The sequence below is a fragment of the Nilaparvata lugens genome, chromosome 6, assembly GCF_014356525.2.
Source record: "Nilaparvata lugens isolate BPH chromosome 6, ASM1435652v1, whole genome shotgun sequence".
NCBI classification, from domain to species: domain Eukaryota; kingdom Metazoa; phylum Arthropoda; class Insecta; order Hemiptera; family Delphacidae; genus Nilaparvata; species Nilaparvata lugens.
In genome coordinates, this window is record NC_052509.1 from 8,109,839 (window position 1) to 8,128,212 (window position 18,374).

Sequence of the window (18,374 nt, forward strand, 5' to 3'; positions counted from 1 at the left end):
TATTTACATAAATGACTTACTAAAAATTAATATCAATGGTTGTTATTCCATCTCTTTTGCTGATGATACAGCTCTAGTTTTAATGAAACAAAATAAATCTTCTAGCACCCTTTATTTTTTAAAAAAACTTTAAAATAGTTGAACAAGTAGTTTCGGTTTACACCATCTTCAGGTTCTAAAATAAAATATTTTATGAAAATATTATATTAAAATAAAATATTTTATTTTAACCTGAAGATGGTGTGAACCGAAACTAGTTGTTCAACTATTTTAAAGTTTTATAAGAATAAAGGGTGCTATAAGATTTATTTTGTTTTATTAATTTAAAAGTAGCCCATGTCAATAAGTGTTTTAGCTCTAGTTTTCTCTGGTTCTACGTGGAAAGAAAAAAAACTTCTAACAGAATCAGTTAAGTCTAACAGAAGCAGTTAAGTCATGGCTTGATCTGCACACGCTCACTTTAAACACAAAAAAGCGTATATATGACTTTCTCGCCAACAATAAATTCCATCCCGGCGGAAATGCTAAATGGTGGAATTAAAATTCATTCGTTTGACTGTGCTGAAAGGAGTAGTCCGTCAAACTCAGATTTTGTTCTTAGGGACTGTATATGTCAATCACTGACAAACGTGAGAGGAGTTTTATATCTAGGTGTTTTAATAGATCAACATCTGAAGTGGAATGTACATATTGATAATATGTGTAAAAAAATGAAATATATTGTTCATAAATTCTGCAGATTAAGCAGTGTTTGAGATTTAAAGTTATTGATGATGGTCTATTTGGCTTATGCCCAATCCATATTTCAGTATGGTATAATGGTTTGGGGGGGGGGTGCCTTAGACACTCATTTCAATAAAATAGGTGTGATTCAGAGGCACATATTAAAAGCTGCTCTACAAAGGCCGAGACGATATCCCAGTCACTTACTTTATGAAGAATTCCCGGTTCTGACAGTGAGATTACTCTGTATAAAAAATTTAATACTTTATATCAATAGATCCAAAAATACATTCACTCCATACATTCCAGCTTACAATTTCAGATCGCCATCAAATTACCGTGTTTCCAGGACAGACCTAATAATATGCCATAGACAGTTCCCCTAGCCCATGTAGTAAATAAATTGATTAACCTGTTACCCGAAAATTTAATTTTAGATAGCATCACTAAATCAAGTACTAAAAAATAATTGATTGGTCTGATAGATTAAAACGTGTAAAAGAATGGAAACTATGTATATGCTGTTTATTGGCAGGGCACTTTATTAGAGATTGTAGAAGAAGGAAGCCGTGCAGTCACTGTAATTCGCGTCATCATTCGCTCCTCCATTTAGAGCCGAGACAGCCGCCTGTTGAAAACACCAACACATTGGCCGGTAATAAACAAATGAGCAGGGTAGACGGGCACGACGTCGCTGATCAAAGCCATCAAACATTTGTTACTGACTCAGCTAAGAAAGTATTTTCGAATGTAAATAGTTCCATAGTATTGTTACCAACTTTTAAATTGGGAGTTCGAGGTAATCAAGGCAATTATCACAAGTTCAAAGTATTATTAGATAGTGCAAGCACCGAGTCATTTATTACAAGGCGATGCATGAAAAAACTGGGTTTAGTGGTACAGAAAACACACAGTTTGCCAATCTATGGATTATCTGATACTGAACTGGAATTGACAGATGAAATTGCTAACTGTGAATTTGAGCCACCGAACTCCCCTTCATTAAAAATTACCGCGTCGGGAGTCAACAAAATAGCAGCTACAAATCAGATAAAAAATGCGTACTTGGCACATATTGAAGGACTGGAGCTAGCAGATTCTGAATTTTTCCTTTCAGAGGAGGTTGATATTTTATTGGGTGCTGAATACTTCCCCTTCATTCTGACTGGAAGAACGGTGATTGGTCCAGCGGGTACACCATCTGCCCTAGAAACTGTATGGGGCTACTGCCTGATGGGTAAGGTATCAGAGGAGAGTTCTACTATCTCAAATAATCTGTGCATGTATTCCAATGCTAATTTAGAAGAGTTGGTGAAGCGATTTTGGGTCGTAGAAGAGTCACCTAGGACAAAAAAAATATTGGAAAGTGAAATGGCTTGTGAGGAGATATACAAATCAACTGTTTGTTGTTTGAATACTGGTAGATACATTGTAGAATTACCATCCAAGGAAACAAATACGAGTGAGATATCGGGATATCTTGAAGGTAAAACTAATGTCAGAGAAAATGTTTCCATGATTCGAGAAGAAGAATTGGGAGATAATTTAGAAGAAGTTCCAGGTAAACAAGGTATAGCCTTCAACAGTTATTTACCGATCAACGGTAATTTAGGGAAAGAGTTAAAAGTGATTCATAGTCCACATGAAATCAAACCAATGGGAAGACCCATACCGAAAAAGGAAATTGGAGAAGATGTTTTTGAAAGGGAGAAACGAAATTTGGAAGAGTTAGATGACGATAGACAGGATAATGTTGAAATAAAATGGACAAAATCCGAAAAGGGAGAAGAAATGAAAGAGTATACTCTAACACCTATGTCGTATGGTGTATCATCATCGCCATTTCTTGCCATTTGTACTACGCATCAGTTTATTGAAGATGAAGAAAAAATGTTCCCTGCGGCTTCTGAAGCCTTACGGTTTTCTACTTACATGGATGATATAGTTACATCAGTCTCATCAATGGAAGCAACCAAGCAACTGCAGCTTACTGAATTGTTAAGCAAAGGGAAATTTGAATTGCTAAAGTGGGCCAGCAATCATTCTACCATTCTATCAAATCTCCCTCCAGAGCATTGCGCTATTGATGCAAAAGATTTCACTTTGGAGTCTGATGAAACCATTAAAATTCTTGGCTTCTGATCGAATCCAATTGGTTACTACCTCTTCTACAGGGTGAAGGTTCCATCCAGTCTAGCTACAAAACGAAATGTTTTATCAACTTTAGCACAAGTTTTTGATCCATTAGGATATTTGACACCTTTCATGCTTACCTTCAAGAGTATAATTCAATGTCTATGGCAATCGGGATGTGACTGGGATGATATAGCATCCGTGGAGGTAGTGAAGAAATGGGAGCTTTGTGTGGTTCTCCTAGTAGCTAGATTATTACATGAAGTTCAAGAAGTGCTTTCAAAAATTATAAACATAGATTATATTGCAGCTTGGACTTATTCAACTGTGGCAGTGAGTTGGATTCGGTCTTCACCTCATCGTTGGGCTAGGTTTGTGGCAAATCGTGTAAGTCAAGTACAGGAACACCTGTCCAGAGAGCAATTCAGATATGTGCCAACCGAATGCAATCCAGCTGATTGTGCTAGTCGAGGACTATTGCTCAATGACTTAATTGGTAATTCTCTGTGGTGGAATGGTTCTGATCGGTTAGACAAACCACTGGAGTGCTGGCCACACCAAACCCACGTTAATGATGATGAAAATTCCAAACAGATTGAATTGGAAGCAAGAAAAATTACTCTTGCAACACAGAGTAAAGACTAAGAGGAATCAATTCAATCGGTGAACTTGAGAATTGTATCCTCATTCTGGAAACGTTGGCAATTGGAATATGTATCTAGCTTGCAAACCCGAACAAAATTGTACAGAAAACATAGTAATGTTAACATTGGACGTATGGCTCTCTTAAAGGAAAGTAACCTACTCCCTCTTCACTGGAGGCTTGGTCGAATAACGAAGATATTCCCTGAACAGGATGGAGTTGTGAGAATGGTGGAGGTACAGACTGCAAAGGGAAGTCTAACTAGGGCTGTCAATAGGGTATGTCTCCTCCCTATTGATGAAGATTAGGCCTTATTGAAGGGAACTTCAATAAGTTTAGTGGTTAGTTTTTTTTTTGTTTCTTGTTTTACATGTAGGAAAGGTTTCCAAGTTGCTTTGTTTCTTGTTTTTATCTATATTGGTTGTATATAGTCATTATTTCTCGTCCCATCCTCTCCTTTCTGTGGGCCTCCCACTCCTTTTGTATAAGTCTCCTCAATGGCCCCTGAGGAGTGAAGGTATTTATTTTCCTAGTTTCCCTAGTAGGGTTCGTTATAGGTGTTATTTTTTTTTTTTGTTATTGGAAGTTCTTCCAAGGTGGGCGGAATGTTCGGACGTTATATGAATGTTCCCCTTTGTTGTGTGGTGGAGGGGGCAATTGAAGGGTGACAGCTCACTTCTCGTAATGTCGATTTTTGCAAAGTGATCTATTGATTTATTGTGATTTATTACAAGTGTCGTCTCGTATCATGATCTGGACCCGGGATCCTAGAAGCAAGGAGGATTTGGACATGAAGGTAGGCCTATGTTATGTTAAGATCAGCTGGTATTTTTTAAAATCTTTTCCACCAATCATGTATTAGATTCTGGGCCTACACTGCAACGTTGCAATATCGTAGGCCGGGGCCTTGTATTAGAGGTGGCTTTGACAATACCCTAAAATGTTCGACACTACATCTGAAACACTCTGTATAGAGTTTCTGCACTGAAATTCTTCAACAAGCTGCCTCCTGGAGTGAAGCAGTTTGATGACGCCGCCTCCAAGATAACCGTCAGGAATATGCTCTGTGATAGGGCATATTATAATGTGAATGAATTTAAAAGTGATCACTGTTTCATTTGTCATCTGGATAGTTGTGTTATTATGTGTATTGAAATTTAATTCTATGACGCCATCGATCCCACAAGTGTAGGTAATGGATTAAACAGAAGGCATTAAAGGTGACTCCCAATGTGTCGCTATTTGTATGTAAAGCTTGTAAAGCTGTGTACAGACTTTTGCGCCATGAACACGCGCATTTCATTTTTCATCAGCTGATTATATCTGAATTTGTATAGAAACAGTAAGATACTTATATAATAAGCATAGCATCAGCTGATGAAAAGTGAAACGCCTGTGCTCGTGGTGCTCAAGTCTGTACGAAGCTTATGATGTATCTTTGTAATGGCATTTTAGCAAATACAATATTATATAAATGTCTTTGCTTCCTCCTACTACCTACAGAGAAAAAAAATAGTATAAGAAGATATCCCATGCTATGGGACAATGATGTTCCAAATTTCACTGTTTGTTCTAGCCTATTATTGTTTATTACTGTCGACTATTGTCTATTACTGTTGACTATTGTCTATTACTGTCGACTATTGTCTATTTCTGTCGACTATTGTCGATTACTGTTGACTATTGTTGATTACCGATGACTATTGTCGATTACTGTCAACTATTGTCGATTACTGTCGACTATTGTCGATTACTGACGACTATTGTTGATTACTGATGACTATTGTCGATTACTGTCGACTATTGTCGATTACTGTCAACTATTGTCGATTACTGACAACTATTTGTCGATTACTGTCGACTATTGTCGATTACTGACATCCATTGTCGATTATTACTGTCTTGACTGGGTGACAGTGTATGAGAGACTATAGTGAGGTCCACGTTATAATGGCAGTGAAGAAAGATATGAGAACAACGTTGCCAAATTGACTCAATTTTGCCACTGAGTGTGCACAGCTGTTATTCAATTCATCCCATTAAATTTGATCTGATATTAATTTTAATTCCCTTGATAAAATAATAATCAATTTCATGTCAAATTGATTAAATTTATCAATAAAATATAATTTTCATAATTTGATTCTAAACTTTGCTTTACAAACCTGAAATGGCGGCTAATTTGAAAAGCTGTGATACACCAATATGAACTTCAAAACAATAGCAATTAAGTTATTCTGTGGGTATTCTATTCCAATTTCTTTTTAAAATTAGAAAAATAGAAATCTTATCTATAATAAGATAATTTCAATGATAAATTCTGAAATAACTTTTCAATATTATTTATACCGGTACCATTGTAGGCCTAGCCTATTCCGGTAAACTGAACCATGGACAAAGTCTACGATGGTCTCAAAGTTATCAACTTTTAAAGTGTCATTTCAAGTATAATTTGTGTTTCTCATAAGGTATATCTAAAAATTATTTCATTTATTCAAAAATATATTTAAAATCAATTATGCGACTCCTCTACTTTAGCATTTTGTTATAAATCAAAATAAAACATGGCGGCTGAGGATTGTTTGTCTACTTCTGTACAGTCACTGTCAAAAGTAAAATAAAACATTTCTGGCCAACTGGCAACATTGCAAAGCTAGAGAGAGATAGCGCTATCTGTTTTGTTACTTGTTACACAAGAATAACAACACTATTGACAATCGTACACTGCCATTATAACGTGGACCTTACTATATCAGCGGCACATAGCTTCACGGAAAAGAAATACGTGGTCTATCGGCTGGAGCAAACAATGAAATTTAGATCATAAATGCCCTATGCCAAGGTATATCTTCTTATGCTATCTTTTCTCTGTGCCTCTTCCTTCTACCCAACCTTTTTTATTTATTATTTTACAAAGGCGATTTTCTCGAAGTATTTTAAGCCTAGGTGATGATGATGGGATAAATGATATCACAATGATATACAATTATATTCTTTGCCACACACTTGTTCCGTCACATTTCAATAAATTCATTACTTTTTTTAACATTTACAGCCCTCTGATACCCTCTACCTTTGCCGCTCCAATATACCGGGTGTCTATAAATGAATATCGGGGTTTTATCGCTTTATAAGATTTATTACATTATACTTACAGTTATAAATGATATGTCAAATGAAAGAGCAACTCAAACAGTTTTTGTTCGTTGGCACCAGTGCGCATGTGCGTGAAATATTTCCGCGGCGATCCGCTAGAATGCGGTATAGCAAAGATGGCGACTAGTAAAGAGAAAGCGTTCTTTTTTGGTGAAGCGACTGTAACTGGTACTTCTTACCTTGATACACTAGAGCAATGGCTCTTCCCTCAGTTGGAACAATATGAACTAGAGAACTTCATTTTCCAGCAAGATGGTGCGCCACCTCACTGGCATAACGAAGTACGTGATTGGTTGAACGTAACTGTACCCGACCGCTGGATTGGCTGCAAGGGGCCCAATGACAGAGCTTGCTATGCATGGCCTCCACGGTCACCCGACCTAACGCCATGCGATTTTTACCTTTGGGGTTTCATCAAGGATCGTGTGTATGTGTCTCCGTTACCAGCTGACCTCCTTGAATTACGAAATAGGATTGAAGCAGCTGTTGCAACAATTACAGAAGACACACTACTCAACGTTTAGGAAGAACTCGGCTATAGACTTGATGTGTGCCGTGTGTCAAATGGTGCTCACATAGAACACTTGTAAGCTTGTATATAAAACTGTTTGAGTTGCTCTTTCATTTGACATATCATTAATAACTGTAAGTATAATGTAATAAATCTTATAAAGCGTTAAAACCCCGATATTCATTAAACCCGGTATTTCGAAGCCAAGAGATGGAACTACAGCGGTTGTACAAAGTAGATGTGGTTTCGGAAGTGCATTCACAGTTCAACATATTGTATTAGTGAAGTCATAGTAGACCAAAAATTTTCCGAGTTAAAGGCTGTTTCCTGAAATAAAAATGTGTTACAAGGTTGAAATTTGACACATCATGGACTACTGTACAGTTAGACAAGTTCAATTGATAGACAATCTCCATTCGTTTCACATTTTCAATAGCTTGAACAAACAGGAATATTATTTGATCAAGTCTTTTTCTTGTAATTTAGGTTTATTTCATAATTTATAAAATAATTGTTATAAACTATCTACAACATGAATATCGGCTAGCGCACAAGTTAATACTTATGCTAGTCGATACACAATATGGTAAATTATATTTGACTTTTGTAAACAATGCAAATAATATTATATACAATCATTTTCAATCTGAATTACACTTCAGATTGAAATGATTTATATAATATAATTTGCATTGTTTACAAAAATCAAATATAATTTTATATCATTATAATCAAATCGATTGAGGTTGCAATATGAGCTCTCACCTGCTTTTAATGGAAGCTCCAATACGGTTACTATTCTGTATTCTCAGCCAGTAATTACAGGTCGAATCAATTGACATACTTTTCTTATTAGAATTTTTTTGACTGATAGAAATATAAATTTGATTTTCTTTCTTTGATACAATTCAGGTGGCAGTATGAGTGCTCACCCGGCTTTCAACGGAAGTGATGCGGCCGCGCACAGCACTCCAGAGCTACATTATCGCGATGAGCTGAAGGAGGCCAAACAGAAGAAGAGGTCGTTCTTGGCCGATACACTCGCCCAGGTGTCCAGTGTTATTGTGAGTATCTCAGCAATTCATTCGTTCATTTTGTCTGCATAAGGCTAGTTTCACACACATTCGGTTCGGTTCGTTTTCGGCAGATTCCGGTAAGTGTGAAACGGTAATTCGGTTTGAATTCGGTACCGAATTGAAACCGCATAGATACGAACGCCCACTTGACACTAATAAATTCCATCAGAATGGAGTCTGGAGAATTGCAACCAACGAAACAGTCTATAAGGAAGTAGAGCCCATCCTCAGTACAATGGAAAAACAAAGAATTTCTCATTTTTCCATGTTCTGCGAATGCCTGAGAATCGAGTTTTGAAACAGCTTGTAATGCGTAATTTAAAAAAGAGAAAATGTGGCAGGATCTTCAAGAAGTAGGCTTGGAAGTTGAGGATGCCATTGATAAAGTGAAAATAAACCTTTTACTTGAAACGCACATATTGAATTTGCCAAAAACGCACAGGGAGATTGTAATCACTGATGCAGAAAGACGACAACGATTCGAGAGAATGAAGAAATATTGGGCTGATCGAAAAGCCAGACAGCTTCTGAACCAAGGACGTTTTTAGTTGATTGACTTGAGTGGTCCTATGTGGCAAAAAAGACGAAAAAAAATCCATCATGTTTAAATTCGTTTCAAGCGAGGGGCTACTTTCACGCACATTTGGTTTGGTTCGGTTCGCTTTCTGTTCGTTTTCGCCGATTCCGATAAGTGTGAAACGGTGATTCGGTTTGAATTCGGTTCCAAATAGCAACCGCATAGCACCGAACGCCCCTTCGACATGAATAGGTTTTATCATATTCGAATGCGTTGCTAGGAAACCGGAAACAAAAACAAAGTCTTCCACACACGCTCGGTTTTTTATTTTTATTTTAACCTGATATCGTGCTTATCTGTTGCAAAATCTTCTATGTCAAAATCATGTGGTCAATTCGTTTCTGGAGGATTTTTTCTCAATGAATAAATAGTTTGTTGAAAAATATGAAGATAAATTAAAACTCAGGGATAATGTTTATTATTATTTCATTTTTCATGAAAATTACATGATTTCATTAATGGAGAGAAGAGATGAAGATTATGTATCATGTGCCAAAACAAGAAACAAATTATCAATTAAAAAATAATCACTCTGAACATCCAAAATTAACGTAATCAAAAAGAAACTATTCAGAGTCCACAATATTTTGAATTAACTTTTCTATTAATATTTTGGAAATGTTGTAGAACAAGAAATTACATGTTACTATTTGAACACCAGCTGTTATATTTTAAATACCAGCATGAACATTGTGAAAATCCAAACACAGCTGTGTCTGTGACTGAGAAGAAAATACTGAATTAGAACCGCAAAGACCTTAAAGAGATATAGACCCACAATGCCTATGCCTTCCCAATGATAGCTCTTACTTGAAATTGAAGGCCGCCATTGGGGTATTTTAGCACGAGATATTATATATTATATATTTATATATACTTTGATCACAAAGGCATTGGTGGCATTGGTATGTAATAATCTTATGGGTTGCCCCCCTCAATGGCAGATTTCAATTCCAAGTACGACACTAGCGTTGCATGTGAGTCTATGCATCTTTAAGGTCTTTGTAGAACAGTATAAATTAAAACCGGATATGTATGAAAAACTAATTCGTTTTCGGCAGCGAACCGAAACTAACCGAAAACGAACCGAAGCAAATGAAACCGAATGTAACCGAATGTGTGTGAAGCTAGCCTAAGGCTGGCCGCTAACGGTACAACATGCATGATACACATGATAGTAAAGAATAGAGCTATCTGCTTTATCTAATGGCAAACAAGGATAGGAACTCCAATGTTCAACAATCAGGTGCTGATAAAACCTGATTCTTATAACAAGAATCTTACTATACAAAAAGGTGTACTGTGAGAGGTGATGAGGCCAGTAATGCATTTGAAAGGCTCACTTGTTCTGTAGGTAGTCGAAAGGGGAGACAACACTAGCATGAGTGATTTTATGATTGAATACGGGTAACCGTCCACTGGAACCGTATTCAACCGGCCGTTAATTCGGCCGAATATGGTCGTCCATTGGAATCTTTTACGTCAGTCTAGTTCAGTCATCAGTAGTAGGCTGGTTGCCAATTATTGAATTAACTACTATCATAGCCACCAACATTTTTGATGAACGATAATTATATTGAGATTTTAAAAACTGAATAAACAAATATCCACAAAATTAGTTATTCTTTATGATAGTCTTATCTTCAGATCCTATTTGTTTAGCAATTTTTGTCCACAGATTCCTTTGTCTTGCATATCCCACAATGGAACATGTTCTTGAACCAAACTTATCAACTTTTCATTGTTCATAGTTAGAACTTTATAAAACAGAACAAGTTCAAAAAACAGACAAGACTGTGAAACAATTTTGAGGTTAGGATGATGTTGTCTCAGCTCGACTAAGGCCGGATAGAGCCGGAAAATCCCATTCAATTCGGATCGAGAACTTGATCGGCCGGAGACGGCCGTGCACGGACGTATGAACCTGTTACAATGGACGAGCATCTATAGCTTTCTCTGTTGGGGGATAGTTCGGACGAGTTCGGTAGTTTTCGGCCGATGCTAGTTCGGACAAAATCGGTTCCAGTGGACGGCCCACTTAAAGTAGATTGTATACGATAGAATGCTTTTATTGAATGCAATAGTATAACGAGAGCTAATCTAAAATGGAGACTTGTTACAATATATAATTTGGTTACTAAGCAACTAGTTCAGATGGTGATCTGCACTTTCTGTAGAGATATGGCAAGTGACTAGAAACATGAAAATTGTTACAAAAAAGGTGTTAAGAATACCCTACGGTTTTGTGAAAGTTCAGGAAGTTCGTAATAGAGGCTAACCTACACTATAGTATATCGCAATGCTGTCATCGCAATGCTTTCATCCACGCTAAATCACGTGATAGATAGATAGATAAATGTATTCCATTTTCATTTTATAACATTACAAGTGATGTGGGCGAAGTTGAGGCTATAAGAGCCCCCTCTTCCACTCAACCTGCGTGGTAGGATTATTCAACTACTCTGAAATCTTTGGCTGGTCACTAACAGTAGGACAATCATGATGAACACGAATGATGCAAATGGAATCATATATTGTATAGTGAGGTCCACGTTATAATGGCAGCGAAGAAAGATAAGAGAAAAACGTTGCCAAGTCTCTCCATTTTGCTACTGATTATACACAGCTGTTACTCAATTCATCCCATTAAATTTGATCTAATAATAATTATAATTTCCTTGATAAAATAATCAATTTGATGTCAAATTAATCAAGTAAATATATTTTTCCTACAGTTACCTTGAAAAGTGGCCATTCCTGCACTGATTACAGAACGCAAAGAATCACTTTTCCGCTCTAGTGCGGGAAAAATGTTTTCTGCACTCCAGATTTGCAACATGGCAACACAAAATAGTTAGTAGGTTATATGGAGGATTAGTGCACGAAAACAAAAATTAAGTTTGTAACAGTGACTGTGGTGCACGTTATAGGAATATTGAGGCGGTGGACAACAGTGGATGACAGCGACAGCACAGTGCCACCCACACAGCACACAGCCGCCCCGCCATTCAAACACTACTACATTATTATTCAATTTTAAATAAATTAAGGTTTTTATTAATAATAAAATTACACAGAAAAACATTTGATGCATTTCAGCGAATTTTACCCATAATTACCCACTTTTCATATTCAATGGTAACTGTAGGAAAAATTAAATGTGAAATACGTGCGCAAAGTTCCTCTGCTGCACTCAAGAAACCATTCCGCCCTCGCCTACGGCTCGGGCGTAAACGTTTCTTTCGGTGCAGCAAACTGTCACTTTGCGCACTAGTTGCACAAATAACTATTTTCATAATTTGATTTAAAAATTTAAGTCCATAACTAAGATCAGATCTTCATTTTTATACAAACCTGAAATGGCGGCTAATTTAAAAAGCTGTGATACACCAATCTGAATTTCGAAACAACAGAAATTAAGTTATTTGGTAGGTATTCTATTCCAATTTCTTTTAAAAATTATAGAAAAATAGAAATACTTTTTAAAATAAGTAATTTTAATGGAAATAATTCTGAAATAACCTTTCAATATTATTTTTACCGGTACGAGTAGATCTAACCTATACGTCACTTTTACAAGGTATACAAGGTATACAAAGTAAACAAGAGTATACAAAGTATACAAGGTATACCCTATATATACTACATATACAAGGCACCTGAATTTTATAACATTTCACAATCTATGTAAATCTGGTACTATTGTGTATGATCTAGGCTGTGTAAATTTAGTTTGTAATCTTGTTTAAGAAGTTAATTTTTTATGTAACTGTGTTTTAGCTGTGTAGACTTTTGTATTGTTGATTGTATACTTGTGACAATGACCAATGTTTATTGTAAGCCAAATGGTAATAAATATATCTCTATTTCTATAACTTTTAAAATGCCATTTCAGGTATTTTAATTTGTGTTTCTCATACGGTAATGTCTAAAAATTATTTCATTGTTTCAAAAATACATTTTAAAACAATTATACGACTTGTGTACTCAAGTATTTTGATAGAATGAAGAAAAAAAATGGCGGATGAGAATGGTTTGTTTACTTTTGTACAGACACTGTCAAAAGTAGAAATAAAATATACTGGCAAACTGACAACATTGCAAAGCGAGAGAGAGATAGCGCTATCTGTTTTGTTGTATGATAGGAAAGGACAGTAACAGTATTGTCAATCATATTATACTGCCATTATAACGTGGACCTCACTGTAGTGAAAACCAGGCTTTATTCATAAATTCACTTTTTACTGATTGATTTGACGCTCATCATACATTTATTACCGATAGGTTTACTGATTGATTGGATTTCATTGATTGTTTAGATTAGATTCATTGATTGATTAGATTGATTGATTGATAGGTTTTCATTGATTGATTCGATTAGATTCATTGATCGATTGATTTGATTTCATTGATTGATTAGATTGATTGATTTGATTTCATTGATTGATTAGATTGATTGATTTGATTTCATTGATTGATTAGATTAGATTCATTGATTAATTGATTGATTGCAGAACGACGACCAGGAAGAGGCATGGCAGCTGGCTCAGGAAAGCCACCAGTCCACATCAGCTGTGGCGGTGGCCGACTCCCTTCACAAACAGCAGCAGCCCTATGAGATAGCCGGCGCCTGCTTCGATATCAAGCTCACCAGCGAACAGCTCTCCGAACACCTCGCCAACTGTATTCAGCTAAACGCCGCCAATGTGAGTCAATTATAAAAATACTGTAACCATGGAGCCATGTAGCTCCATCTTCATTTCTCGATGTAGCATTTGTTTTCGAATGGTGACACTCAGACCAGTCGACTCTAGTCTCCGCGACCTCGCGAGTGTGAGACTCATGCCCGGTTGCAGAGTCGTTACATAAAATCAAACATAGCTATGTGAGTCATAGTTTGAAATCACTGACATGAATGGTTGGTCGTTGCACAGTCGTTTGTCGAAGCCCATTTAGCTATATCTCGAATTAGCATCACACATAAGTCACACTGCAGCTCTATTCACTATTTTCCGTACATTTCCGTACATGCTTCTATCCAACCAATGTCTTGGCATTGGGGAAAGTTTCGATCGACATCACTGTGAACAGACCTAAAAGACCTCACATTAAATTGATAAACCATACGGCGAATCTTGGCTTTTGGCGAGATTTCTCACCATATTTAGCGATAATATTACAGATGGTTTTTAATAAACATCTCAAAAAAAGCCATCACAACCTCTAAAATCCATATGGCGAGTGTAGATATCCTATTATATTGAGCGAGAAATTTCTGTATATTTATATATCTAGTTATTTCTAATAAAACAAAATAAATCTTATAGCACCCTTTATTCTTTAAATAACATTAAAGTAGTTGAACAACTAGTTTCGGTTTACACCATCTTCAGGTTTTAAAATAAAGTAATATGTAGCCCATGTCAATAAGTCTTTTATAAAAATGGTTATTTTTATATCTGGTTATTTATGTTTAACGGATCTCGAAAACGGCTCTAACGATTTTCACGAAATTTGGAACATAGTAGGTTTATGATATAATGATTCGATTGCACTAGGTCTCATCCTTGGGAAAACTCGCTGAACGACATAAAAGGATAATTCATCTTTGGCTTAAACAGCTGTGGATAGTAAAAAAGTGAGTGAGTGTGAAAAATCAAAATATCGCATCCCCGAAATCCATAAGATGACATATAGCCAGCTGTGAAATATGAACACGTGATTTTAGAGAATTGTGTTCTGTTTATCAATAAATAAAAATAACGAGCGAAGCTCGGTGCCACGATATTTGGATTTAACAGCACGACTTTGGGCCCATAACTTAAATGACCGTTTTTAGCTATTGTAGACATAAATAAGCTCTTTTTGACGACTCTGCAACGAAATCATGTGTTTAATTGTGCGTTTTTAGTTTTATGAGAGCTATAGTTTACTTGACATCTGTGCAACGAAAAGTTGAGTTATGGCTTCATAAATAATTTAAATGCCTGATTTCAACTTTATGTGACGACTCTGCAACCGGGCATGAGTCGAGCGTCGACTCGACATGTTGGTCGAGCCTCGACTCGAGTTGCGTAGTGCCATGCATTTTCAATAAAAGTGAAGTTATGTTTGATGAAAGTGATGTTTTATCATTTCAGATAAGGCAATAATAAGACAATATATTCATAATAATTATTATATAATTTGTTACATGCTAACTAGTGACAACTTAGATATTATATCTAAATATATAAAAGCGAAATGGCACCAGTCAATAATTTATATTGATTCAAGCTTAACCTATAAATAAATAAAAAAAATGTTAAATCCTGTAATGTATAAAATACAAACTGTATGAATGATGATTCACACAGCACAAGTACCCGACTCAGAATACTTCATCTTCTTGTGAGCTATCTGAACTGACGATTTAACAACCTTAAATAGAAAGTACAATATAAAAGCAGAATATAAATAATTAAAATAAATAAGAGAGGCATGAAGGGCTTGGAATACAAAATCACAAACTAGTGAGGTTTGTGGTTGAGCATGTGCCAACTGCTTCGTGTCACCTATATGGCGACTCCAGCAGCGCCGCGGCGGCCACCCGGCCGATTGAGCGGAGCCAAAAACCTACTCTCTTTTTGTAGGCGGCAGCACCAAGTTCTTCTGCATCTATGATTGTTTGTGGGAGGTTTCGATAAATCAAATGGGCAAGTAGAAAGGGATTACTGTTCAGTGACGTTAAGGTTGATCTGGGAAAGTTATATCCGTAATTTATTCGGTGTCTGGTTTGATAATCATGTTGTAAGTTTGTAAAGATATTGGTTTTATTTGTTTTTATAAATGTGAGGATGGATTTCAAGTAAAGCTGGCGGATATCCAGGACCTGGAAATCGGAAAAGAGCTGGTCTGACGAGTATCTGACTGGTTTCTTTAGAATAATTTTTATAAGCGCTCTTTGCGTGACAGCCAGAGGCTCAAGCACAGCGGCCGAGGCACCGCCCCACGCCACTACACCATATTGAAGCAGCGACTGAACATACGCAAAATACACACTCCTGCACTGATCCGCAGCCAGCAACCATGCCAGCTGTGAGAAGGCATACAATAATTTCCTCAATTTCCGTTTAACATTGACAATGTGTGGGGACCAACTCATTTTGTGATCAATTGTTATTCCCAAGTAGCAATACTGCTCCACACGCTCAACCTCGTCACAGCCGCAGGCGGCCGACCGCAGATCACCACAGGAGTGTATTGCAAGCCTTCTCAGCCCAGGATCGCCATCCTGTCTAAAGTATATAGGCAGAGACTTGGTTTTTCCGACATTCAAGGATAGGGTGTTCTGGTCAAACCACCTTTTAACTTTTAGTAGGTCTGAGGAGGCCTGTTCATAGACTTCGTCCCAAGAACTTCCAGACGACACTAAAACAGTGTCATCGGCGAATAACAATAGTTTCCCTTCAATATTTACTCTAGTTATGTTATTGATATAGATAGAGAATAGTAGGGGGCCCAGGGTACTACCCTGAACCACACCATACTCGATGCTTTTTGGGTCACTCTGTGTACCGTTGATGGACACAAACTGCGACCTGTTTTCCAAGTAACTAATAAACCAGTCCAGGGATTCAACGCCGGCGTGCTGGAGTTTTACTATCAATTTATGTCTATCAATAGAATCGAATGCTTTTGCCAGGTCGAGGAATGTGACAATCACCCGTTTTTTGTTGCCTGTTTCTCCATTTCTCCACTTATGTATCTTATTAATTCAAAAAGCGCGTGGGAGGTGGTACCCCTGTCTTGTCTGAAGCCAAATTGAAAATTGGAAATTATTTTCTCACGCTCAAGGTAATTTGTGAGTTGTATTTTGACGCATTTTTCAATTATTTTTGATACAGTGCAAAGTATAGAAATTGGCCTGAAGTTTGAGGTAACATTTTTTTGTCCAGACTTAAATATAGGAACAACTTTTGCAATTTTAAAAACATTCGGAAATCTACCTGTTGTAAAACTAAGATTAATTATGTGTAGCAGAGGTAACTGTAGTGTGTTAATGCTGTTTTTAATTAACTTGGTCGGTATTCCATCCCATCCCGGAGCCGAGCCGCCTCTCATACTGACCACTACCGCGATAAGCTCGTTGTGGGTGACGGGACAAAGAGCAAAGACAGCGTCCGTCGCATGGTCGGCGTCGTCCACCTCGAGTGGACCAGTCGGCTGCAGTGCCCCGGCCAACCGCGAGCCAACCGAGGCAAAGTATTCATTGAAGGCATTACCTATTTGTTTAATTTCAGCGGGAGAGGCCTCACCGCCGCGCTCACAGTACGCCTGCAGCGGAAATTTCGGCTTGCCCGTGGATCGACCAGAAACCTCATTAATAAAATTCCAGAATTTCCTAGAGTCTCCCCCAGCTTCACTCAATTTATTCTTATAATAATTGTATTTAGAACGCTTAATAGCTGCCTTAAGTGTATTTCGGAATCGAATAAATTTTTGTCTGAGTTGATTATTGTATGGATTTCTCCTGACCTCTTTACTCAACTTGTCACGACGACGCATCGATTGCAGGAGGCCAGAGGTTATCCATGGTTTAATTTTTTTCGTTTTAGCACACCCTCTTTCGGATGTTGTGAACTGCTCCAAATTTTTCTGTAGGATCTCATTGAAACTCTCAGCAGCCTCATCAACATCAGCCGCCTCGACCACCCGTCTCCAACTCTCCACTTTCAAGGCTTCATCAATTCCAGACCAGTTAATGATCTTGGAATATTGGGTGTCACTATTTCTACTCAGTTCTATCAACAAATTATTCTCTACTTCTAACCCAATTACAAAATGATCAGTTATGCTCGTTTGAAGAGTGAAAGAACATGCATTGAAATGGAACGGCAATTTGATAAAGAAATGGTCTATGCATGTATTGCTATTGGGGCGCGTTATCCGGTCTATGCATGATATATAACCCCATTCATATAGCATATCCAGATAGCGTTCCTCTTGCGAGTTTATATTTGGGTGAAGGATATCGCAATTTATATCGCCAGCTATGATTTTTAGATATGAAGGGTTAGTGTCGGTATGGAGCAAATTCGTTAAACTATCAATAAAGTATGGAAGAGATGAAGACGGGCTACGATAAATACAGAGAAGTTGACAAGGTGTATTGGCCCAGGTGAAATCCAAGGTCAAGCTCGTTGCTAGCCCACCAATTGAGAACTGGTTACAGGTGACGGAAGATAAGCTATCATCCAAGTACACAACTATGCCATCACATTGATTCAATCCATTGTGACTTCGAAACAGTTGATACCCGTCAAGGCTCATGAGCTCACTATCCTCGTCCAACCATGCCTCGGTTAAAATTATAACATTAAATTTAGTTTTAATACCCTGCCACAATATGAGAAATTCATCAAAGTTTTTATTATAGCTACGAATATTGAGATGAAGTAATCTGAGTCTAACACAATTAATTGTTACATCTATGTTATGCTGAAAACTACTATTTAAATCATCATTGTCAGCAAATTCGGAACATTGTATCAGGACTTCATCTTGATTGTTATT

At 37.1% G+C, this 18,374-nt stretch overlaps 1 protein-coding gene across 1 annotated transcript in view; it reads left to right on the forward strand.

Annotated features, from left to right (window-relative positions):
* LOC111058521 (condensin complex subunit 2-like) overlaps positions 1–18,374 on the forward strand; it is an 80,088-nt gene that overhangs the window by 2,070 nt on the left and 59,644 nt on the right. The window contains exons 3-4 of the mRNA XM_039431343.1: positions 8,079–8,230; positions 13,334–13,525. Coding sequence (XP_039287277.1) covers positions 8,079–8,230; positions 13,334–13,525 — 344 coding nt within the window. The remainder of the gene's footprint in view (positions 1–8,078; positions 8,231–13,333; positions 13,526–18,374) is intronic.